The sequence below is a fragment of the Mugil cephalus genome, chromosome 4, assembly GCF_022458985.1.
Source record: "Mugil cephalus isolate CIBA_MC_2020 chromosome 4, CIBA_Mcephalus_1.1, whole genome shotgun sequence".
Lineage (NCBI taxonomy): Eukaryota > Metazoa > Chordata > Actinopteri > Mugiliformes > Mugilidae > Mugil > Mugil cephalus.
In genome coordinates, this window is record NC_061773.1 from 12,928,945 (window position 1) to 12,954,731 (window position 25,787).

Genomic DNA, 25,787 nt, shown 5'->3' on the forward strand with positions numbered 1-25,787 from the left:
GTTTTGCTCAGACCGTCCTTATGAGCAGCAGCCCTTCTATAAACCCATCTGACTTGTAGCGTTGAGTGGGCACTCACCCTTCCCTGAACCTACTGATGACCTCAGTTCTACTTCAGAGTCTCTCCCTCAGGCTTGTTCTCCGAGTGTTTACATGACAGGAGCACATAAAGCATTTTCAAACATGCCTTGTGCATTTAGCCTCCGCTAGTTTTCCTTAAAAAATGAAGCGTATGTGCGCGTTTTTGATCAGAGGAGTCAAACGAGGGGAGCGTTTTAGGAGCTGCGCAGCGGAATGGCGGTGCCCGCGTGGAAGCGCTGCGGTTGGATTTTTAGCAATTAAATAATGAATCAAATGAAATTCAGGTGGAAGGAGATTCAGGAAGCACATCCTCCTGAAATGCTTTTTAGTACAGTGTTATCCTCTATTGTGAGGTTAGCTCCGTACAAAAAGAAAAGGGTGGAAAAAAAGCATTTGTGTTTCATCCCTTTATAAGCATCTTCTGAGGGAAGGCATGAAGTGCTAAGTGAATTAGGAGGGCCTTTGTTGTATGTTTCATGTTCATTGTGGGGCGGCCTCTCATTAAGGGTGAGCGTCTGCAAATGCAGTAGAGTATATTTGAAATGCAGCAGCGAAGTATTATCATACAGAAACTGCCCCAGGGCTCGGCTGGTCCTTTCAGTGTGAATCCCAGTCTCTATCATTGCAGCCCACAGGGAATGTACACATATACATAGGCGTAAGTATTAACACTTCTGTGTGCACAGGCAAATGCAAAACAGCCCTTTGGCAAACTCACACATACACCGTCACTCACATGCAAATCGCGTGAGCGACAGCGGCTCTCCCTCCGCTGCCCGGCAGCAGACAGGAAAGTATAGGCTGTCCCTGAAGGCTAAACCTCTCCACCCTGTGTTTTTTTCATTGTTTTTTCACCCCCCTTTTTAACCTTTCCCCCCCTGACCATCCACTCACTCTCTCCAGAGCACAAAGAGGGGGCAGACTGGAGGAAAGCGGTGCCCAGCTACACCCAGTCCGGCAGCTCCATGGACTTCCGCACATGGAGCTCTCTTCCCCGCGATGACAGCCTGGAGCCTCTGCCGCTCAACTGGGAGATGGCTTACACTGAGACCGGCATGGTCTACTTCATAGAGTAAGTGAGACGAGAGCCGGAGATCACGTGACCATTTGCAACTGAAACAGTCAGTCAACAGACAGAGCTTCAGTAATAGACGCCTGTGTTTCTAGCTAGCGCCTCTTTCGTCTGAAATTGTTTATTGTTTATCAAATAAATACATGTTTATAGGTTCCATTTTCTTGAAAAATGAGCTTCTCAAATGTGAGGATGTGTTTTTGTGTTTGGGTTTTGGACTGTTAGTCAGGCACATAGATCCTTAGACTCTAAACTCTAATTATTTATGAGTCTGTTTGGGTGTTGTAATGGTCAGTAAGGCAAATCTATTTGGAAACGGCCCATTTAGGATCTGTAATGGGTGTTTTCTTTACTCTCAGGCATGTTATTGACCAATTAAATTAAAATATATTAAGAGACTAAATATTAAAAGTTATTATTTTTCAAGTTTAGCCCCTCAGAGTATTTTATCTTGGAAAGTGGAGATGATAAGTAACCCTATTAACTACGTTCACAGAGCCTAATGAATTTCAACTGTTGATATTGTAGCGTGATAACATTATACATTCTGCTCACAGGGAACGACAGGGACACTCACATTATTTTATTTTGTTCTTGCTGCATTCAAAAACCCCATTAAAAGCAAACTAAGCTATAATTTAAATCTGCCTGCAAGAGTCAGCAAGTGTAACCAAAGCCCGCTAGCTTATAGCCACAAATATTAAAACCACAAATATTGCAGTGGGTGAAAATTCCACTCACCGGCATGAACATGTCACAACCACACACACTGGCCCGGTGCCATTTACAACAATCAAAGCAGATGAACCATACCTGTCAATAAGAAAAGCAAATATACGAGAGGTGGGAGGAATACTTGACTAAACCCTTTCTTGTGTGGATGAAAGTGGCTATTTGACAGAATATCAGAAGCCACAAACACGTAGACGTGTCAGTCAGATGTGGTACAGTCGGCGTGCTGGATCATGGGGTTGAAATCGAGGTCAACTGACAACTCGAGTGTTGTTTACTTGTGCGAATTGTGTCATCTTACAACTACAGCATAAGGGAGTGTTGTAAGACGGGATATTTTACTGTTTGGTTAGCTGTTGTCACGTGTTGTATTCACAGGTGAATGTTTCCGTCTGTATCAAATCAGTATCTATTCACCGCTAAAGCCGCGTCAGATTCCATCGTGATCCTCGGTGTGTAACGGCAGGTTTGTGATCATTCCTCGCCACATGAATTAGGTTACAGCAATAGCAGCAGGCTTAAATGAAAACATTTTTGTCATTCCATGATCATAAAGGTCTGGTCATAACAATGCAGCTCAGAGATTCAGCAGTCTAGAAATGCTTTTTTTTTTTTGCTCTTCCCATAACTCCGAGTGATTGTCGTCTTTATCAATAAAACAATGTCTTTTGTGAAAAATAAAGCCACCTCAAGCTTTTTCACTGAACCAATTAATTTTTACTACAATCTAGTAAACTGACACGTCTCAGAGGCCTCTGTGTGTGTGTGTTTTACTCATATTTGGCTGTAAGCTGCTTGTCTCTGAAGATATCAGAAGACCACTGTGATTTTCCTGCTGAAAACATTTGAGGTTTCACATTCACTCTGAGCGTGAAACACGACAAGCTCGTCCCTGAAGAATCCACCTAACCACATGATAATGTGACAGCCGACTGTAAACCACTGGATCGGATGCTGCTGTTGATAAATTCGCTAACCCTTGCGCACGGGCGCCCGATGTGCAGGAGGACACAGTTGTCTTCCTGTTGCGGTGCGTCCTTCTGTTGCTGCTCGCCTTCATTGTCGATATTTACTGACTTCTCTCTGCGCTCTGTAGTCACAACACCAAGACGACTACGTGGTTGGACCCCCGCTTGGCGAAGAAGGCGAAGCCCCCTGAGAAGTGCGAGGATGGCGGTATGTAGACATCTGCGCGTGCGTGCGTCCACGCAAGGGCGCGCCTCTGTTGTGTGTGCCCTACATTACATGATCCAGCACTTAACACCTCCTCGTGCAATTAATCAAATAACCAACCAGGATAAAATATGAGTGTTTAACTCCTCTTTGAAATGACAAATCACCTCGGAGCAGCTCTTAGCGTCACCGTCTCGTGGCCTAATTTTTCAAAAACCTGGGGTTTACCTTAAGGGATTGCAGATGTTCCTTTGTATCCCCAGGATGATAATGTGGGCTTAAGTGCAGACAGAGACAGAGAGTGATCACGGCTGAAAGAGTGGGACCCTTCCAGCCAAGTTTTAATGGATTCTTGCAGGCGGACGAAAAGCTAGTCGGTGTGTTGCCTCTGAAAAGCAACTTCGAAGCTCTGTCTTGCGTTAAGAGCCCCTTTCTTTCTCTCTTTTTTCTCTCCTTCCCGCCTGATATGTTCATCAGGGCATGATGTACATCCGCCGTTCCAGCCGGGCTGCTCGTCGAAAAAACCGCAGGAACGCACGCTAAATTATTGTAGGCTTTTGTCATGTCTGCGTTCTAATGCTGAACATCCCCAGTCAGGTGGAAAAGAAAAGAAACTCCTGCTGCACCTCACAGTCATATTCCCATATGTAGAGTGAATAATGTGCATGCTTGTCCTCTTCTTTTTTCCCCCCTCAGTCTGTTATCTTATAGCCTCAGTATTTACATCTTTCAATAACACAATGGCACGCTCTTCTCCTTTCGCAGAGTTACCTTACGGCTGGGAGGAAATTGACGACCCACAGTACGGCACATACTACGTCGAGTAAGTTTTATGGATGCGTCTCATTTCCCATCACTCCTGCTGCCGCCATCGCAAACATTGCATATTGTTTCATCACGCTTGTTTCCTCGCAGTTGCGCACGGCACACGTGCATATGTCACCGGGGGGAGAGGGAAGTACATTAGCAGTGGGCTAGCATAAATCAATACTATCTAAAAATAAACAAATAGCTTTGGCACAGGGCTCAGGTGCAAACGCTCCGAGTTATGTAACATGCGGGAGGGGGGAAGCGTTTACCTGGAGAACAGTTGAAGATTTTGATCAGGATTTTCCCGTTGTTTGTCTGTGGGTGGCAAAATGAAACTCTGTGGGTAACATTGCTGTGACCTGTATATGAACACAATACTGATTGTGCTCTCGCTGCGCTCTGTCACCGTGTGTGTGTATGTGTGTGCGTGTGTGTACAGTCGCCGCGTTGTGTTTGTATATTTGTCTGTTTGCAAAAAAAACGCGCTTTTGTGCTCAACACCCCAGCAGGAAATCAGTGAAACACGGCCCACTGTTAACGGCAGCGCAGAGAAGTGGGGAGGTTTTCAGCCAGGATGAATGGAGGGAGAGAGTGTAGGCTGAGAGGAGAGGTAGCAATCTGTTGTGATGAAAAGAAAATGGGAAAGCTTGCGTTGTTTTATTGCTCACACTGCGGAGGAATCCCTCCTAGGTAGAAGTGACATGAGAGAAAAACTGCCATTGTTTGGACAAGTCAATGGCACATAGATGGATCTTGTAGCTGCTAGGGGTTTTAGCTTGAAATGAACTCGCCGTGAAACAATGGCTCTGGTTTGTATGCCAGGGGGACAACGGGCTGTTTACCTTGTTGTGGAGGAACAGGATGTTTCTGGCAGACGAGGGTTCATTTCCTACAATATTAAATGGCTAAAAGGCATAGTAGTTTCCCCACATAAAGAGGAGGCATGCCAGCCTTTACTGTCTGCGTGCTTTACTGGCACTGCTAAAGCGCCCCTCTTTCCAAAAATCACGGATTCTTTAAAGGGATGCATGCATAATTAACTGCAGAAAAAGTACGCAATAAGCTCAATAAGTATGAGGCGCATGTGTGGATTCTCTTCTTTTAAAACCTGAACTCATGTATTTTACAGCCACATCAACCAGAAAACCCAGTTTGAGAACCCGGTGCTGGAGGCGAAGAAGAAGCTGAACCAGGAGACGGCAGCCGTCCAGCAAGCCGCCGCGGCGCCTCCTCAAGGTAACCACGGCGCCCTCCTCTTGTACTTCCGCCTCCCTTTGGTTGGAAAAGTGAAAGTTCAGGCGACTGTGATGAAGCACGCGCCAGATTAGGTTTTGCACACGCGAGAAAACCTCCAAATGTCAAACCACCACTGTAACGCACAGGACAGTGACCTTTAAAAACCTCAGGCGATGTTGCGCCCTGTCTTATAAGTTTTGACGGCGCCCATTGGTTTATCAGACATGCAAATACATGTATAGCTATAATTACTTCAACAGGCTTGCCATTGCGCTGCCAGTGTCTGTCTGGTTTAAAACAACAAGAAATGCCAGTCAGACACATGAAATGATTAAGCGTTTGATCTGGGCTTTCCCACTCTTTCTCAACTAATTTCGCTTTTACTTGCTCTTGGTTATTCAATGTGCACTTCTGTTACTTCACTATTTTGTACGATATTCAAAAAATAAGTTTGTCTCTATGTCTGCGCTCTAAATAAATCACTCCGGACACGACCGTCCGCTAATTGTTTAAAGTATAATTGGAATTTAATTAGTTTGGCCTGCGTTCTGTGTCGAGGCCCACCGTTTCACCTCGGCCGGCCCGCCATGATAAATATGTTTCTCTGGGAATAGAAAGCAGCGGTAACGTCATGCTTTCATGCAAGGTCAGCTGAACGCGTAACGTTGACTCGAACAATAATAGATTGCCAGAATGAGCCCTTTTCTTTCCCGGCGCGCTCGCACAATGCAAGCTCTCGGCTCTCAAGCCGCGGCCCGTTCTTTTGGGTTGAAAAGCCATTTTTCTCCTGTAATAAACATCATAAATTAAGTATGTTTTCATTACAGTGGATGTATAATAGATTGCGGTGCTGCTGCTGCTGCTGCTGCTGCTGCGGCGGCGGCGGTGGTGGAGATAGACAAGCTGACAGCGCTGGCGGGGATCCGGGGGAGTGGGAGAAGTGGGGAATGCAGGGGAGGAGGCCGGCTTTTAGCGGCGCATGTGGCAACAGCTGGTGGAACAGCACGTTAGAGAGGCCAGGCATAATCAGACATCTCTCTGCTCAGGTGAGCGGGGACTGAGGAAACCGCCATCTCGCCCCTGATTGCCCATTACACAACCTAGTGAGCTGTCAGACGGTTGTTATGAAGGAGCCAAAGCACCATCAGTCGGCAGTTACACCTCAGGCTAGACTTTGGACTTTAGTTTTTCCACAAGTTAGAGTTTTATATAATTGAAATAACTATTTAAGTAGTGATAAGATATATATCCAAAACCCTAACACAGTTTTATTGAACTCTGCCCAACAGTGTTGATTGTATCAGATGATGTGTCATAAATCATTAGCTGAATTCCACGTCGCACACAGTGTGCCGTTTGTCCGCTTGCCTACGTCACACACAAGTCCGAGCGTGCTCCCACCGTCTGCTATGTTCTGACAGGCGGCCCACATTTTATCATTTTGCTCGCTACTTTCCCCCCCGTTACTCAGCTGTTGCCTTCGCAGCATCAGTCATTCCTGTTCAAGGTCCAGTCTTCGAAATAAGCATAAGCTGCCGTTCCGCCGATGTGGTAAGGAAGATGCTTTTTTTACCCAAACAGCGTCACCGCAGATTTACAGCGCAGCTGAGTCACACGTGAGAGCTAAAAATTTCCCTGGCTGTTTTTTTTTTTTTGGACGCGCTGATTGTGACGATTTCGTCTGGCTCTGGCGTTTAAAGTCTGCCCACAAACTTTGGCACGGAGACCTTCCCTGGACTCTCCCACACACAAGTGCAGGCTTGCACACGCCACACTCACTTCCTCCCTCTGTTGCTTTCTCTTTTAGCCTCCCGCACCTCCGTCTGTTTCTTCCCACACAAATGTGCAGTCAAATTGTTATTTCAGCACTCACTGAGGGGCAGGGAAAAAAATTCCATGTTGAGTTTATCAAGCAATTTGAATGTGATTATGCAAATGAGCTTCGCTTGATCCATGCACCAGCGTGGACATCTGGAGACCACGCTGGCTGTGATAACTTGCACTGTGTGTGTGTGTGTGTGTGTGTGTGTGTGTGCACACGCGTGTGTGTGTGTGTGTGCACACGCGTGTGCGCGTGTGTGTGTGCACACGCGTGTGCGCGTGTGTGTGTGTGCACACGCGTGTGCGCACGTGTGTGTGTGTTTAGGGCGTGAGAGCGGCCGCATTTAAATTCCTCACACACAAACACGCGCGCGCCTCGGAAAGTTATAGTGTGTTTATTAAAGTGGAGGAAATGGGAGGGAAATGTGCAGTTGTTACTTTCCAGCCAGACTAGAAAGTTGTTGCGCTCTTGAAAACTAGATGTGGAGCAGTAAAGTACACGGCGATTAGAAGCGACTGTCCAATCATGGCGTTGCGTGCAGGCTACGGGCAGAGATAAAGAGGAAACAGCTGAGGGCACACAGCTGTAGATTTACATATGCACAGCGGCCGTTCTCAGGTGAAACTTTGACATATAGTGGTGCCGGCTTTGACTATCCAGTTTTAGATTCAAATCTCAAACAGTACATGAAAGGGGCTGTATAACATTTAACACGTTCGTTTCGTTAACCTTATATGAACAATTACAAATGGATTATGATGGATATTACCTGCTACAGTACTGTAATACTGTAAACAAATGAAGAAATAGTTTATAACACTCTGCAACACTTTACAACGTCTTTGTCAAGTGTTTATAATGAGTGTAAGAACTGATTTGAATTCTCGTTTCAGACTCAGTTAATGAACGTTTTTAGCCAATATCACAAAAAAAAAACATTTGTCGTAAAATATGCACATGGAGCACAATTTGAATTTGAACCCCAATCAAGCGTGTGTATCTGTTTTAAAAAAGCAAACTCTGTGGTCCTGCAGTTATGAATAACCCGGCAACAATGTGACGCTGGACATTGATTTATACAACTAGGTCAGTCTTGATGTTCTGCTAAGAATAATGGCTAATTTAGAGGCAGGGTTTTCCAAATTGGGTAGCGTCTATTAAATCCATGGGTATCTTTAAACCTCAGTCACTAGTTTATAGCTAGCGAAGCTTTATGAAGTACCCATTAGTAATCAGTTAAAGTAACTATATCTGTTAGCAGCTACATTAATGATTGTTTACATGCAGCTTATGTGACTGCAGTGAGGTGGGGGATGGGGCTGGGGGGTAAAGTGATAAACTGATGCTATTAACAAGTACAGTCTGTGTGTCTAGGCGTTGGTGGTATTCATCTACTTGAGAGAGCTCCATTTCTGTCTAAAACATCATTTTTTAAAAAATTTTTTAAAGGTGTCGGTGAGCAACACAGACTTTCTCCATAATTATCACGGAACATGACTGTCATTGTTCATTTTAACTTCATTCCACAGGCATTTGTCCTTCTGACATAAATACTCATCGGGTGCAGCTGTTGTGCTGAGTGAAAAAAAGCCCCTGATAAAATTCATCCGTTTTTTCCAACACTTGTAAAATACTACTAGTCTGTTATTTTAAACTAGATATTAATTGTTTCTGGCCACTTCTCATGATAAAATATATTGCTTGTTGACAGTTTTAGTCTCATAAATTAGTAATCATGTACTTCATGCTGCATAAGTACTGTTTTCTGCTGTAGTTTATTCCTCTTCAAACATATAAAAAAACGAATATGTTCATCGCAAATATGGCAGATGTGTTCAAAATCATACCTCTGACCTCCGGGACACTGACAGCCGCATCATATCCACTCAGCATTCAGGACGGCCGCTGGAATGTGCCCCATTTGTCACCTGCCAGTTTCAATTTTACTGTTTTGGAGTCGAACCTATGATGCAGCTCAGGCCAGACACCGTCAGGCAGCAGTGGGGGGAAAAAAAATGGCACGTCCATGACCTAAAGTGCTGATACCACAGTAATGCCTGATAGGGAAGCCGCTCAGTTTAATGCAGTGTGGCCCTGGCAGCTGGTTATGTAGTGTGTTGCGTGTGCCACAGCCAAGCTGCTGGTCCGCATTGATGTTGCCACTGACCTTAAGTACTTCCTTGTGACCACAGTGACGAGCCGTTTTGTCTGAGTCACTCATTGCAGTGGGGACAAAATAAGAGGGCGCAGTGTCAGAGGTGCTTTGTAACAGTGACGTCTATGGCTTTGTAATGGTGTCGAAACAAGTGAATTAACTACTAAAGCTTTAATTTTATATGATTTTATCTGTCTGTTTGTGTTTCAGTCGCAGCGGGGTTGTACAAAAAGGTCTCTGTTGATGGGTTTATCTGGTTCAGGCATATACATCATGCCTGTTAATTAGAAATGACTAATGAGTATGTTGATCCTTAACACATAATGCGTAAAATTGGGGTTCAGCGCAGACATGGATGGATTTTGCTATCTTTCATGAGGGATGTGAATTCATTAATCAGCGCTGCGTACGTTTGATGTTGTGCATCGTTTGGAGATCCCGCTGGCGCTTGATAACGCCTGTCGTTCACTCGGGCGCTCCGTCAACAAACCGCATTCTCGCGGGGATAGGCAACTCCCCGCTCTCATAATCATTTTGCGTGCATGTGCTGCTCCCACGTACGCAGGTAAAGGAGGCGCGTCTGGCTTCACCGCCGACCCCAGCCAGCTGAAGGGGGACATGTACCACACGGCGCTGAAGAAGAGCCCCCAGGGATTCGGGTTCACCATCATAGGAGGGGACCGCACGGATGAGTTTCTCCAGGTGAAAAATGTGCTCAGCGACGGCCCTGCTGCCCTTGACAACAAGATGGCTTCTGGTGAGCGATGCCTATGTACAGTATATGTGCTCTCACAATTTACCACGGGAAAAGGTCACAATCGAGTGGGTCTCTCCTTTCAAATAAACATTAGATTCTCATTTAGCCGACAGGAAGATCCATTGGTGTATAACTCCTAATGTGTGCAATATCACAGGAAATTATTTTGGAGCTAAGTTGTGCCAACTGTGTTGCCGTGCTGCACCTGGAGCCATTAATGTTACGTCTGTGGTACAACTGATGAGTTCAGCCGAGGAAAAAACAGCTCTGTCTCTGTCAGGGGTATAGTTTTAAAGCAAAGTGTGATTTTGATGGGTGTGAAACCATGTAGCATCTTTGTTGCTTTGTTTCTAATGTTGCCTTTGCCTTTAGGCTGTCTGCATGAACTAGCAGCTGTGCATGTGCACGATTGTGTGTGACGTGTACGGCGTGACAGAAACCTACACCCGGCTCAGCTCCATGTAGCGGCAGAAAGAGCTGTTCGGGTCTGTCCAACAATGCAATGAGTGCTGTAGGGACAAGAAAGAAGTAGGAATGAATGAGGTAAAATGAAAGGGAAGCAGCACAGGGAGCTGCCAAAATGAAAAAATATGAGTGCAGTGAAAAGGGCATTTCAGAGCAAAGATTCTTTTGACAAAGGACGGTGTAAGTGCTTTCTAAAGGAATGTAGAGAAGTGCTGTCTGGGTTAAATATCGCACCAGTTCCCCTTGTCACTTGATTTCTTTTCTCCCTTTTGTCTTAGGTGATGTGATTGTTGAGATCAATGGGATGTGTGTCCTGGGGAAGACCCATCCAGAGGTTGTGCAGATGTTCCAGTCCATTCCCATCAACCAGTACGTGGACATGGTCCTGTGCCGTGGCTACCCGCTCCCGCCCGACGTGGATCTAGACAGCGACGACCCTCTTCCTCCTCCTCCACCCCCGCCGGCCACCCAGCCCCAGCAGGCTCTGCACGGTGGAGAGGTGGTGACGGCCGTTCCCCTCATCAATGGACAGCCGCTGCTTGTCAAAGGCGACGTTCTCCACGGCTCCTCGCAGGAGCTCCACTATGTAACCACCGACGCCAGCGGCCGCCCGGTCGTGGCTGCCATGCCCAACGGGAGGCAGGCGGAGAGGGGTGAGGTGCCGGTGGCGGTGGCAGCGGCAGCGGCAGCAGCAGCAGCGGCGGCTGCGGCGGCAGCTTCTGGGACGCTGCAACCAGAGCTGGTGAGCGTCCCGCTGGTCAAGGGACCTGGAGGATTTGGGTTCGCCATTGCTGACTGTCCTCTGGGCCAGAAGGTGAAGATGATCCTGGATGCTCAGTGGTGCCGCGGCCTGCAGAAAGGAGATGTCATTAAGGAGATCAACAGGCAAAATGTTCAAACGCTCAGCCATGCACAGGTGGTGGACATCCTTAAAGACTTGCCGGTGGGCAGCGAGGTCAACGTGCTGGTGCTGCGAGGAGGTGAGGACGGATCACATTTCTCTATAGGTCTGTCAGCTGTCTCTCTGTCTGCCTCTCTGTCTGTCTGTCTTTTTATCTGTCTGGCTGGGTACGGTTGGCTCCGTTTCCATGTTGTTGTCTCTCCCTCCGCCACTCGATCTTTGTTTCCCGCCTCATTGTATTCATGAATTATTCTCAATCTTTTATGTCCTCTGGTGCTTGACGTGATCTTCTATTACTGTCAATTCCAACTTCCAGCAGTGCTCATGGGAGGCGAGGTTAGCATGCTGATACTGACAGTGGGGTGAGGTGGGACTGTGGCTGCTTAGGGGGCAGCGACTGATTGCGTAAAAGTCTGGGTGATGCCGCTCTGTCTGTGATATGATAGGTCGCAGCGGCAGAGAGTGCTGCCATTTTAGCCGGCTACATCCATAATGATCAGCCTCTATCCTTCAGAGCCCTAATTCTTGCCACGACAAGGTCTCATGACAGCCCTAAAATTGTCTTCAGCGCTCTTCCTCTGTGCCACCACTCTGCCTGCCTCTGTTTATTACGACTCCCATTGAGGCGTAATGCTTTCTGTTACAAGTCTGAGAGGGAGAATTACATAAGTGCGGGGATGTGCTTGTTCCACGGAGCAGAGGGAGGAGGGTAGGCACCCTTCAAATGTCTCCTACATCTATCTCCAGTTGCCTCAGGGACTCGCTGCACAAGTCAATGAAACCCCGACTTTGATCATCAGCAGGGTGATGATCAGAGTGCAGGGGATTTCAGCATGCCTCTATATCCGTGGCCCCCTTAAACATCCATGGCTAAGTGGCTGTAGAGCCAATGTCCTCTGGCGCCTCCTCCCCACAGCCACGCCTGAACCCTCTTCTCTCTTCTCCCAAACACTCACACTACTCGCAGCGTTGCCTTGTCCTACTCCACTGACGCACTGCAGGATCCCACAGTTAAAGCAGAGCTCAACTCGGCTTCGCTCAGCCTGCCCAACTGAGGAGCTAATGCCAGCTTTAACCCTCATTAGACAATGGCCTTTGGCTTCGTAGAGGATCCCTTAGTGTGGTGTGTGTGTATAAGTGCGGCGGGCATCGCTGAACAGAAGAAGACCAGAGCTTAGAGAACTGAGGATTGAAGGAGAAGAGTAAAGTGTGCGTGTTCCAGGTTTGTGTACAGGCAGCCGTTGTGTTTTGTCGGACGGGGACAGTGAAGCAGAAAAATACCCCCACCCCCACTTTTTACATCAGGCTCCATTAACCCCTCATCAGTCAAAGTGTTAGTCCGTGCCCACGGGGCTGCAGGCTCCAGAGGAGTGTTTGTTAATTCAGTTAATGCAGGGAGCTGGGGAGAGGAGGGGTATACGAGATGATCTGTAGGGAACAATATGAGTGCTGGAGATGGAACATGTGGGTGTACTGTACCGCGAGCGGAAAGCAACGGACAGGATTATCAGTCACTGAATTATGACTCTTTAATGCCCTCGCCCGCTTTCTTAGCTCCGCAGTCATGTACCACCTTTATGTTCCTGTATGTATCTTTAATCGCACACGGATGTATATTCCATAACGGTAGCCTTCTGTAGTGAGCATACCTCTTGAGTTTAAGATCAGCTCTGAAGGTTTATTTTTATGCTCGCTGTGTCCGCCTCTCAGTCAGAGAGGCAGTGCCATCTGGTGGACGGTGGCTCAGTGGTTGTTGTTGTCCCAAACCAGACCTTCATTTCTTTATCATATAATTGTTTTCTCTCTGCATCTCACCACAGGTCAAACGTCCCCTGTGAAGACTCTAAAGCCCGTGAGTAAAAACGTATCTTTTCCCATTTCTTCCCTGCGCTTTCCCCTCGGTGACGTATCCCCCAATTTAATTTCAAAGCGTTTTGTCCTTCAGCTTAACCAGTAAGCCTCGGATGCGTTGCATTAAATGATAGCAATAAATTTGAATATTGATTATGTTTCTGGGCGCCTCCTTTTGTTTGCTCTGAAAAACGGTCTTAATTACTTCCTTTCAGGATTCATATTCTTAGGGCTATTGTCAGGGGATTGCAATGGTAATGAAGCATGGATGAGCCTCTTTAGATATGGTGGTATTATTAACAGTTTTAGATAAAGAATTTGCCCTCTCTGCCTGAAGAGGTCTGTCACCGCCATGGGGAAGTCTTTACTTTTTTCCTGTGGATTGACGTTACAACCAAACCCTTAGCCCTTAAAACAAAAGGAGGACTGTTAAGAAAAATGGGCCCAAATTAAAAAAAAAGAAAAAAAGAGTCAGTATCATGACCTTTATTGCGTTTGTAATCTCTCACGATTAGTTGCTCAGACACTTGTCTCAGATAATGAGCTGTAGGGAATAAACGTACAGTGTCCTTCATAGGAGAATACAAAGGATGTGAGATCTCGTAAAAAAATCTCTCGAAAAAAAAATAAGTCAAATAAAAATTCGACTTAAGTATCTATTTCTAAAATAATGAAGCTGAAAGCAACATGTGGTTTTGACAGTGCTTGTGTTTGTTTAACAGAGACAAGAAATGACAGCCAGCACAGAGACTTTGGACGGCATCACAGACTCAGCGCCCCAGGCCTTACCTTACCACTCCAACACGAGCACCCTGCGCTCCATGGAATCCCCCAAACGAGATGCCGCAGAGATGTACCTGAAGTCCAAAGCCCTGCTGGAGAGCAGACGTAAGTGTAGAACAGCTTTCACTTGTTGTTATAAATGCAGCCCCTTGAACAGAGCGTCATTCATCCACAGAGCCTCACACCAAAGACATCGACGTTTTTCTGAAGAGAGACATTGAGACGGGCTTTGGCTTCCGTGTGCTGGGAGGAGAAGGTCCACAACAGCCAGTAAGTAAAGATAATTGTGTACCTCGAATTCGTGTGTTACTAGACCAGACTAAGCACCCCCCACTCCATAGCAATGACGCTCCTTGATGGCACCAGCCATCCCCAGCAGGATGCAGCCTGACACACAAAAATGGTTCAGGAAACTGTGAAAAACATCACAAGTTTTTGACCTGGCCTCAAAATTCACTAGACGACAAACTGATCAAGTATCCGTGAGATGCACTGGAGCAAGTGTGATCCACAGAGGCCCCTCCCTTCATCCCATAGGACCCAAAGGCCCTGACTAACAACATTCCCTGTGCCTGAAATCATTCACTCACTTCCTAACCACTACTCCCTGTGTAGGCTTTCACTATATAGTGAGCTCAATCCCAAAAACTTACAGACACAACACGTATCATTGCTTGACGTGCCATTAATGACGTCACTGCTGTCGCATCGTTATGTGTCAGACTGCTGCAGCTCCCCTGGGTATACCATTATAATGTACACATTACTAAAATGTTGAAGATGATTTTGTTAACAAATATGTGTGATTTTCATGACATACAAAAATAAAATTATAATAAAAAGGTTTCATATTTTCACTACGAAACTTCAAAATGTGTCTCATGATGGGATACCCACCACCCGTTGAGTGACCATCAGATAGTCTCTACTTTTTGCAATGCTTTATGGGAAATTTTGAGTCCCGTAGGTAGGGCATAGAATTTGATCACTATGGTTTCGGACACCACTACAAAATGGTTTAACCCCTATGTAGGGCCCTATGTAGAGGTTAGGGGGCGATTTCAGACAAAGCCATTCTAGTGCCAGACACCACAGGACACCCTCAGAAGATCCATGTCCATTCTCTGATGAGTCACAACCGTTTTAGAAGCACAGGGGAGACCTACACAATGTTAGGAAGGTTTTTGTCCCTGTCATTTATATTACTTTTGTTTTTACACTGATTATTCTCTGTTATTAACCCCCTCTCAGAATGTATTTCCCCAGGTGTACATCGGGGCCATCGTGCCCAACGGAGCTGCAGAGAAGGACGGTCGACTTAGAGCGGGTGACGAGCTCATCGGCATCGATGGTGTGATGGTCAAAGGTCGTTCGCACAAGCAGGTCTTGGATCTGATGACCAATGCCGCCCGCAATGGTCAAGTAATGTTGACTGTTCGCAGAAAGGTCATCTACAGAGGTGAGCAGCCTGCCAGATCACACTGTACACAGAAATAACATATCATGCGTTCATATTTTGACAGCAAGAACAATAGTTTGGTGTATCCAGGCAAATGTGATGATGGACTCAGGAACTTATTATAAATAGTGATAGCTGACCAAAGTATAGAGCATGATTCAAGAAAATCCAGTAACAATCTCTCAGCACTGGTCACACTGCTGCGTTCGAGTCAAATCTTTGAAATGATCAGGGGGACCCCCGCCTCTAAGATGGATTTGAGAAATACAAGTCTTGCACAGTATGTCGGCATAATGAACTTTAAGTGGTAGCCATTGGCAACCACTTTCATCATCCAGGTTCTCAGGATCAAGAAGCTCCTCTGTGGCTTTGGATGTAACACACGGTTCCAAGATGTGCACACAGAAAGTCCACTCCGTTCTGTGAAGCAACCTCGGGAGTTCAAGCCTCAGCATGCGTCCGTATCCTGTCGTTTCAGATGCGACCGACGAAGAGGCTCAGGAGATGGCTCCAGTGCTGGTGAACGGTTCTCCCAAGTTACCTCGCCTCCCGATGCCCGCCCTTGACCACGAGTCTTTTGACATCACCCTCCACCGCAAGGACACCGAGGGCTTTGGCTTTGTCATCCTCACATCCAAGAGCAAGCCCCCGCATGGAGGTGAGAACCAAGCCTCTTACATCAAGAAACACCTATTAAAAATACCAAGCACTTTAACTACGATATGCTTTTAAAACTATATTATTTGATATTTAGAATGACAAAACTAAAGTTTAAACAAATGATTTGACATAATGCATGCATCACATTCAGTGAAACATAAACTATATGCAGAGTTTAGTCAAACCCTATCAAAGCAAGGCTGTCTTAATGGTGACTCTGGCTGGGTCTCAGCGTCTCATTTCTCTTCATATCTTCTATCTCAGTTATCCCACACAAAATTGGTCGCATCATTGAAGGCAGCCCCACCGACCGCTGCGGCCTGCTGCACGTCGGAGATCGTATCTCGGCGGTCAATGGGCGCTCCATCATCGAGCTCTCTCACAGTGACATTGTTCAGCTTATCAAGGAAGCCGGCAACGTCGTCACCCTCACTGTGGTTCCTGAGGACGGTGAATATCTCTGCGCGCCTGCAATCGCATTCGTCACAGTAGTTAGCGAGTCCTGTGATCAGTTAGAACCAAATTTTTTTTAACTTCATCGTCCACAAGGGGGAGATTAGTTGCACGTAACAAGAACATATGAATATTTTAGCGTCCATATTAAGAATATTGTTTCAATTTGAGGTGTCCAAATTTTGAAAAATGGGACCTCTTCCCCTCTCACAGGACTGAATGAATGAAGGTAAAACAAATTGCATCATTATGTCGCCGTAATGCCGCTGCATTTAGTCGGATAAGTCAGACGTTAATGATTCATCCCGTAAGCCAAATGTTCTTGAGGTTGTAAAAGATAATTAAATCCGTAAAAAGCTTAAAACAAATATGAGACATGTTGTAGAAATATACAGTTATAAGATGGTTGTTTTTCATTTTTCCTCTGATCACAGTATCTTGTCAAAATATATTTTAGAGTACAAGGGCCCTCCATCGGGCGCGAGTTCAGCTAAGCAGAGTCCAGCTCTTCAGCACAGATCCATGGGGCAGAGGTCGGCACTGCAGGATGAACGGTAATGAATCTGAGCTCACATTAAACGTACAAACATATATCACATATGACACAGACACGTTGGTGTCACTGGAATAATGTTACAACCCACCCTGATATTTGAACAACATTTTGGGGGGTAGCGAATGGCTGCACAAAGCTTAAATAAAAAAATGCAAAGAGTCTGGCGTAATAAACATAAAGGGTGTAAGATCATTATGTGTATAGTACAGAACGTACACAGTACAAAGTTAAAATGTCCATATGGGGATAAATGCAGTTCTGTACCATTTAACATCCAACATTAAAGTCAATATTATGTTTTACATAATGGCTTCTTCAGCTAATGGCCTGCAGCCGTCTGTTTACAACAAGTGTTACTGAGGAAATACATCTGTCCTTTGTTTTAGTTATAATCTGGACCTAGAGGAGAAAAGAGAGGCAGTCAACTGGTCTGACCACAAAACTCTACCGCTGAGTGAGGCTGGAACGCTGTGTGTGACGGGACCTAACCAGGTAACAGTATATGTTGTTGCTTTAAGTTTAAAGTTGCTCAAGGAGGAGCAAGGGATGCTTTTTGTTCCTATTACATACAGCTCATAGCCCTCTTTTGTTCTCTGTAGTGGGTACCTCAAGTTGTTTGTACACCGTGTTCATGATGGCTTCATGTAACATTCGGGTCACAGACAAAGAATAAATTCATTCATTGTTGAGTGGTCACTGAGAACATCTCCAGTCAATAGAAAGACCTCCTCGATGTATTGAGGCATCACTGACCTTCAGGATGTCTCAGCAAATGTGCACTACTTAAAAAAAAACATTAAGCAAGAGGGTGATCTTGAACATAATATATATATATTTAAATGTTTGTCTTGGTTTGTGTTTTTCTACGTACAGTATGTGGGTGTATACTGAGCATTTTCTTCACACTCGTTCTGTGTAGGGCTGTCTGACTATAGAGTTAGAGAGAGGTCCCAGGGGCTTTGGCTTTAGTCTGCGAGGGGGCACAGAGTATAACATGGGCCTGTACATCCTGAGACTGGCTGAAGACGGACCTGCTCAGCTGGACGGAAGAATCCACGTGAGTCCTACGTTTATTCTAACATTAGGAATTAAGGTTTAAAAGTTTTTGCGAAACGCTATAATGCAAATTGGTTTCAACGTTATATTTAAGATTTGTTGTACATTTTCACAAAAATCTGCCGGGGGGTACTGCAGGGGGTTCGCTATAGCTTTGATCGGTTATTCTGAATATTATTTGGAAATTTAATTGTATGGAGAGCACCAGCACCCCCGAGAGGCTGCATTATTAATTACACCACACCGTGGATGGGGAAGACTATAAAGCGGATGAGTTATAACGGACTAGTATTAGAGGAAAAAAAATATAATTTCCTGTCTCTGCGATAGAATATGAACTTAGCAAATTTAATTCATCTTATCTTGTGTGCATAGTTGAACTAGAGGCGTCGCCCACAGGTCAAATATATCAGATCTGGAAAAGGTCAGGAGTCATAAAGTCTAAAAATATAGTGACTTGTTGCCTCTGGACAATGAACATCGACGTTACATGTCATCGGCACTCAGCCAGCAGTTGTTGAGATGTTCCACTGTGCATTAAAGTGTTTGATGGACAGATGAAGTGACTGACAGGTGTCAGACCGTCCTGCAGCAGACAAGAAATGTTGGATGCTTTGCCGAACTAAACTCACATTGGGTGCATGCAGTCGGGTCCTCTGGGAGCTACATTCAACTTTATTGCATAAAGTGAGGCCAACTAATAAACAAGCTATTCATTGCTGAAGTGTGAGTTGTAGTTTATGAGAGACCTATTTCATATTTTAATTTCTGTCGCCGTGTGCTGAATGCACCAGAGATGAAAGTAATGAATTGCATTTCAACAACTGACACTTACACTCTGAGGTGTCTGCAGTTTTTAATTAAACATAGAACAAAAGCAAAGATACTGCGGCACTGCAGCAGTTGTGGGGTGGTCTTTTTCAGCCTCTATTTTTCAGTTGTTGTTTTTTTTTCTGGTTTATTGCATATAAATGGCATACATTTAAATGACATTATTTGCTTCCTTTGCCTTATACATCTTTGAATTTTGTCCACCTGTCAGTCCATCCATCTATGTCAGCAAGCAAGCGTTCATCCCTTTCCAGGAAGGACAAGCTGAAACCCGCCCTTTAATCACTTTCTCTATGGCAAAAGTTCAGCCAAATAAAATGTTCCCATGGACATGAGATTATCTCATTGTTACTATCAGGATATACGGGAAAGGCTGTGGAGTGAGGTAACAGAGTAGGGTTTCCTGGTGGGAATGAGTCTCAGGCTTGCCAGACTCTGATCCGTGTGCATGACTTTGCCTATTCAAGGGTGGAGAGAGGAATGTCAACACTGATTAGAGCCTAACAGACTGACATGTTTACACGCCTTATCCAGAGATATTCTGTCATCTCCAATAATAGACGGTACCTCCAGGGCACTGTAGAAGTGTGTGTGTGTGTGTGTGTGTGTGTGTGTGTGTGTGTGTGTGTGTGTGTGTGTGACACAAAATGTCAATCCTTCGATGTACGCGTCTGTATGTTTCAGCCTGCGTGCATGCACAGCCGGATAGTCTGCATGTTCGTCTGCGTGTTTTTTGTTTAGTAATTGCATTTTCCTGCATTATCTGACAGGTTGGAGATGAGATAGTGGAGATTAACGGGGAGCCGGCTCGTGGCATTTCCCATACACGAGCGATCGAGCTGATTCAAGCGGGAGGAAACAAAGTGGTGCTGCTGCTGAGACCTGGGGCGGGTCTGGCTCAAGATGGCAGTGAGTACTATAGACAGACAGTTCAGTGGGAAGCTATTGCTGTAGCTCAGTTTAAAACCAGTTTTGGTTTCTTATGAAGTATAGTAAGAGACTGTGCAACAATTATACAGCATTCATTTGTATTTGTATATGTACACATCTGTAGGTAGATTACCTTTGAGCCGAGCTTGGCAAACTATACCCGCTTTTACAGTCTAAATCATGGGTCTTCAACAGGGGGTCCGCGATCCCTAGGGGGGCCGTGGAGGTACTGCAGGGGGGTCGCAATAGCTTTGATTGATTAGACATTTTTTATGTGTAATTTTTATTTATCTTTCAGTCTATATGTTCAGATATAAAGTTATATGTGTGTTTACGTCAGGTATGTTTATGTTGCACGGCCACCCTACTGTTGCACATTTGAAATAAAATAAAATAAAATAAAATAAAAAAGTTTAATATTGAATGCCAAATGACAATAATAATGTATATTTATAAACTGCAATAGGCCGAGTTTAATATAGAACACATAGTAGTAGGTAGGTAGGGGGTCCCTATTTAATCTCTCATCAGTTTGGGGGTTCTTGGCCTGAAAAAGACCCCTGCTCTAAATGCTAAACTAAACTATCCATCCCATGTGTGACATATTAAGGGCCAAAATATGAAAGTGGTAGCCTGGAAGCTAGCCCCCTTTTTTGTGTGGTGGGAAGCTGGTACAGGAATGTTCCTGTAAAGACCATTTGGGTCAGTCTAATCACCAGGGTTGGCTTTATGCCACGATCTGAACGCAGCTTAGTTTACTTTGTTTACAACAAAATGGCTCTGATTGGTTGCAGGGCTATCCAGATGTGTGCTGAGGTATTTTTTTCTGTGAGCTCACATCCTGATCGCAGCAGAGTGCAGTTACGCCCCGCTGTTAAAATGGCATATCAAAGTCAAACGGTTCCATTATTTTTTCTTTTTAATGTGATGTTTACACAACAGCCTCAGTTAGAAACTAAAGGGGATTTATTTCCCGACTGTTTAACTGCTGTTTACTGGATTACAAAGAGGGACCACTGACTGCTGAAACCACAAACCCACAAATAAATGTTTAGCTAATGATAATGATTGAATGCATTTCTTAATTGGTGGAGCTTATTGTGTCGCTTCACACTTACTAATCCCGATGTATTTTCTTCGCAGAGTGTTTTATTTATTCATTAAATCTCTAACCATCTGCTTCTTTTGGCTTTTCTTCCCTTGCCTCTGATGCAGGTAGTACAGCTTCCTCTACTGTGTGCTATTACACTGAGCACCAACACTAACATCCTCACTGCTTTTACTGGTCTCTTCTCTTTTACCTTGGTAATTCTTCCCTTTCTCACATTTTCTCCACTGTTAACATCTAAAAATATGACCGGCTTTTCTCGTCTTCCTGTTCTAAAGGGCGGCATTTTGTGTGTCATGTCTAAGAATTCTTATGATGTCCCCGTGTAAGACGTGTTTTTCTCTTACAGGTCGACGTGATCAAAAACTCATTTCACCCACAAGCAGTTCCGGAGAAGTGTTTTTATCTGACACATCACCCCTGTACTCTCCATATCCCGCCGGGGCTTCCACCTTCGTTTCCCCTCCCCTCTCCGGCAACCTGAAGCATTCTCGCAGCTGGAGCACCTTGTCCCCACAAGGCCAAAAGCCCCGCAGCAGCAGGGTTTTGAGCTCTGTAGAGGAGATTGGCAAGTGGGCTGACGCGGAGATAAAGAGGCTCTCGTCCGCCTCCCGTGAGCAAGCGAAGTTCTACGCGAGAACCAGGCCCTCAAAAGACTCCAGAGAGCTAAGCAGCCCAAAGATAACAGGGGAGACATTTCCTAAAGCCAAAGAGCAACATCATAGTCCCAAAAAATCTGAGGGTCGGGCACAGGAGGTGACGCTGATCAAGAACAGGACTCCACAGACACAGACAAATTCACAACCTGCGAGCGCTAGGAGGTCCTCTCAAGTTGGACACCAAGTGGCTTCAACCCGGCAGCGTGCAGAGCATCAAGGCCCTCAGAGAAGATTAAATGATTCTTCCGTCAAAGAGAGCTCAGTGCATGAAAAGAAAAACGGGGAAAGGGGGGGGGATGTCGAGATCACAAGGCACAAACAGGGAGGAGTCAGGGAAGGGAGAGGAGAAAGAGCCACCCTCAGCCGTGAGCAAGAAAGTCTCAAAAGAAGGGTGATGGGAGAGTCCCACCACCACAGGACTTTGCCCAATATGGTGAGAGAGAAAGGTACAAGCAAGGACTTGGAGCACAGAGATCTCAATGGCAAAGGTAAACCTACAGACAACAGCAATACGAGCAAAGAAACCGTTACCACAAAAAAGTTGTCGCTTAAAGATAAATGGAGCAAAAGAGGCTCTGTAGTTTTAGCAAGAGGGGAAAAGGGAAGAGAAGAAGAGAGAAGATTTTCATACTCCAAAGACGACAGTAGTAGGCAAGACGTTGTGGCCTCTACGAACAGTATTCCAGCGGCCCTGCAGACCACGAGGGGACCTATTAGCCCTGGCCCTTGGAAAGTGCCCAGCTCAGCCAGAATCCTCTCCCAGGAAGAGGTCCTCCGTGAAACTTTTGGATTAGAATATTGAATCACCGACACGTGAGGCATGTCCTGGAATATTTAAGAGCATCCTCAGCGAATCGTTTCCGTGAGTTCTTCCATAAAACATGAGCGCAACGCGTCACAGCTTTTATTATCTTTGGACCACGGCCGGATTTGTATTTTGGGAGACCTGTGACATCACACGTGGCATGTAGCAGCTCCCCTCTGCCTTGTCCGCTGCTTCAGCATCTTTGATGGGGCACTTCAGCATGTGCAGCATGCTCGGGGCCTTTTTCCGACAAGACGTTTCACGAATACGAATTATGTGCCAATCCTGGGAACCTCCTGTGGAACAACGACTACCAACAGCGTTTCACACTGCAATGCAATGACCCATATGCAAAGAAAGGAGAAAGGCCCTCGCCTGTCATCCGTAGTGTACGCCTGGTGTGACTGTCATCTAAGGTTTCATTTTGCTCTCGATCTCATTCTGGGATATTTTGACTGTCTTTTTCTTAAAAAGTTTGCTCAACTGCATGCCGTCGGTCCTTCTGTTTGTTTTACTGCACGTGTTCTGCCCATCACTGAGGACCTTTCTTGTTTATAATTCTCATACTGAACACCAGGCAGATTTTAAATACAATCCAGCAAGCGTTTACTTTTACCAAGTACTCTAGACTGTTCTATGGTTATAGTCATGGCACTCCTCCATACAAACAGCGTCACTTAAAAGACCAGAAACTTGTGGTTCGAGATCTTGTTTACCATGTGTATGATAACTAGCCAGTGTGTAATTTATTGAGGTAATAGACGAATATATGTATATGTAGCTGTACCGGGCCATTCCACATTTTGATATAGACTTTAAAAAAAAGTTGTCCCATGTTACTTGAGCTTTCACCTTATTTCCAATGTACTTCAGTGGTAGGAATTACCATGGATCTTTGTAGTTCATGAAATGTATAGACGTAATGTGCAAACTGCTGTACCAAATGTTTGCAGTCGCTCAAAACGTGTCTCATTGTGAAATATTATATAATATATATATATATATTTGAATGTGTCATGTTTTGCAGAATTATCTATTGAACTCCATTGCACTGCATCTGCCCTTGTAGCATAACAGAATGACCATGAGTTGTATTTAATTCGTGATGTTGACCAACGTGTTGCCATTTTATTATTATTTTGTAAAACTGTTTCTTTTTATTATTATTATTATTTTTTTTTCTCTTTTTTTTTTTTGGTAAGGCTCACAGTTTAAGGCCAGAACAGCAACTTGTGTAACACTGTTCAAGTTCTGATTTATGTTCCTTTGCCTTTGTCTACAGAAAAAAGAAAAATGCATTTATACATTTTTGTCAGTCCTGCTGTGTGACTGTGTACCAGGATAGCTTGAAGGATGAGAGAGACCAGAGAGTTGTGCGTCGCTTTAAACAGATGTTGTGCGGCCAGGCCCACGGAGAACTCAACCACCTCTCGGTTCTGAAAGTACGGCCTGTGAAAATGATAAGTAGATTTCACTGTTACTTTAAACGACTTAAAAGCTTCTGCTCTAATATCTGAGAAGAGGAGATATATTCAGATTTAATATATATATATATATATATACATATATATATACACAGATGAGCTCAGGGAACACGGTATTGTAGCAAATGTGTGATAAGGTCACTATCAAGGAATGGTGGTTAAAGCCTGTGATTGTATAACGGAGCTTTCAGGTTACAAATCCCCAGAGGACGCGCTATGAGCCAATCACTGGTAGGTTTTTGTGCAATAGTTCGGTTGGTTGAATGAGTAAATCCAACCTGGAGTGTCAGGTACAGGCAGTTCACTCTGGTCTGGCTCAGAATCAGATAATGCCCATGTTATTGTACGTCCACTGTGCCGTTATACCCCTTTATGCTTTTGTTTTGACCATTTTGTGTCTCATCTCTGCATCATACTGTGGCCTTGCATTGCTTCATTAGAAAAACAATCCTTGTGGTATCTTCTACATTCTGTAGGGACGGTAGATGTAAATGTTTGTACATTGTACAGCACCTTTATAAATACTTGCCGAGTGCTCTTTTGGGGAGAAAAAAAAAATAGAGGTATATCAAATTGCTCCATTATTTTTCTATGTAAAGAAAAAAGAAAAAGATAAGATATTTAAAAATGGGTTGAAAAGGATAGGCTATGACCTTGACATGGTACTCCGTTCATGCACTGAAAAATAAAGTTTTGCTGAAAACACCTCCTGGATTTCTTGTAACGACGGACACAGAAATACGCACATAAAATATGCTGAGTTCAAAACCATGCCTTTCTGTCTTTTAACTCTATGTCATACCGCCAACGCAGTCACAGTTGTCGACAGTAAATGTTTTGGTGCCATATGTAGCTACATTAATTCGTTACACGTTTCCATACGACAAACCTGCATAAGCCACTGTTACTACGGCAGATTTCCGGTTGTCATGGCAGCCGACTGCTTTTCAGAGGAAACAGGGGAAGGAGGTTGACTGCACTAAAGAGGTGTTTTCTTTTTAGTTTTTTCTTTTTTTACAAAACGATCCATATTTCAAAAGCAGGCATGAATCCTGGGACAGTTTCTGAAATGAGAACACGAATGAAAACCACTGAAACTGTCAGACGCAGTTTGATTTCTCTATGGAATTATTCCAGCACCACGAGAGGTATAACTCATATGGATTATACCTCCGTGAATGTACTGTATATTTCACACGAATCTGAACCACTTGAATCATCAAGGCGCGTATCGAGTTAGAAACACGTCAAACAGAAGTAACTGCAGTCGTTTGTCAACGGCTCTGCAATGCTCGGTATATTCTGCCTCCGGAGTGACCTGAGTACAGGGTTTACTAAACATTTGTAAATCAAAACTGGATAAGCCTCAAGGCATTCGGTTTCTGATTTAATTTATGTGATGATCTTCTGCAGTGCTTTTTCTTTTGATTCTAATGTTATAACGTTGTCAAAAGTGTCAAAATGTACATTTCCTCTGATGTCTTTGGCCTTCCTGTTTTATTTGTACAGTTTTTTACTCTTAGTTTCTCATTGTCCTCTAACAATAACATGCTGTCCCTTTAATGTGGTGAAAATATCAGCTGCCGGTTTAAATTCCATTGTTGATCTAGAGGTATACAGTTTATACGTCTTGAACTTACATTCATGCAAACCAGGGGTGTGAGTAGACATTTTTCTCTTAGGCTTGCATCATCAGCCAGTCTTCGTAGCCAGAGGCGTTGGCTTTTAAGAAGAATATTTTTTAAACTGATGTAGTGCTTGTCGCTTCACCAAATACCTCGTCTTACTCTTATTTTATTCTTAGTTAAAATGAAGTCGGTTTAGCACGTTTAAAACTGCCAGAAAACACCAGACAAATAAAACCATCTGAAAGAATAAATGAGTCTATAAAACAAGTTAAAACAAGTACAAAAATGTCATGTTAAAAAAAAATATATATATGTGTGTGTG

At 44.6% G+C, this 25,787-nt stretch overlaps 1 protein-coding gene across 2 annotated transcripts in view; it reads left to right on the forward strand.

Moving 5' to 3' along the window:
• Positions 1–25,282, forward strand: part of LOC125006241 (membrane-associated guanylate kinase, WW and PDZ domain-containing protein 3) — a 118,739-nt gene extending 93,457 nt beyond the window's left edge. Inside the window, exons 5-22 of one of the 2 annotated variants that reach the window (XM_047582130.1) lie at positions 983–1,151; positions 2,980–3,059; positions 3,822–3,879; positions 4,996–5,102; positions 9,645–9,836; positions 10,580–11,281; positions 13,023–13,054; positions 13,776–13,941; positions 14,012–14,106; positions 15,088–15,295; positions 15,774–15,953; positions 16,220–16,405; positions 16,866–16,962; positions 17,351–17,456; positions 17,884–18,021; positions 19,622–19,760; positions 20,997–21,086; positions 21,239–21,386. In XM_047582130.1, the coding sequence (XP_047438086.1) occupies positions 983–1,151; positions 2,980–3,059; positions 3,822–3,879; positions 4,996–5,102; positions 9,645–9,836; positions 10,580–11,281; positions 13,023–13,054; positions 13,776–13,941; positions 14,012–14,106; positions 15,088–15,295; positions 15,774–15,953; positions 16,220–16,405; positions 16,866–16,962; positions 17,351–17,456; positions 17,884–18,021; positions 19,622–19,760; positions 20,997–21,046 (2,705 nt within the window). In that variant the 3' untranslated portion in view covers positions 21,047–21,086; positions 21,239–21,386. Of the gene's footprint in view, positions 1–982; positions 1,152–2,979; positions 3,060–3,821; positions 3,880–4,995; positions 5,103–9,644; positions 9,837–10,579; positions 11,282–13,022; positions 13,055–13,775; positions 13,942–14,011; positions 14,107–15,087; positions 15,296–15,773; positions 15,954–16,219; positions 16,406–16,865; positions 16,963–17,350; positions 17,457–17,883; positions 18,022–19,621; positions 19,761–20,996; positions 21,087–21,238 lie in introns of both variants that reach the window. The other variant, XM_047582128.1, reaches the window with a different exon arrangement.
• The last annotated feature ends 505 nt before the right edge of the window (positions 25,283–25,787 follow it).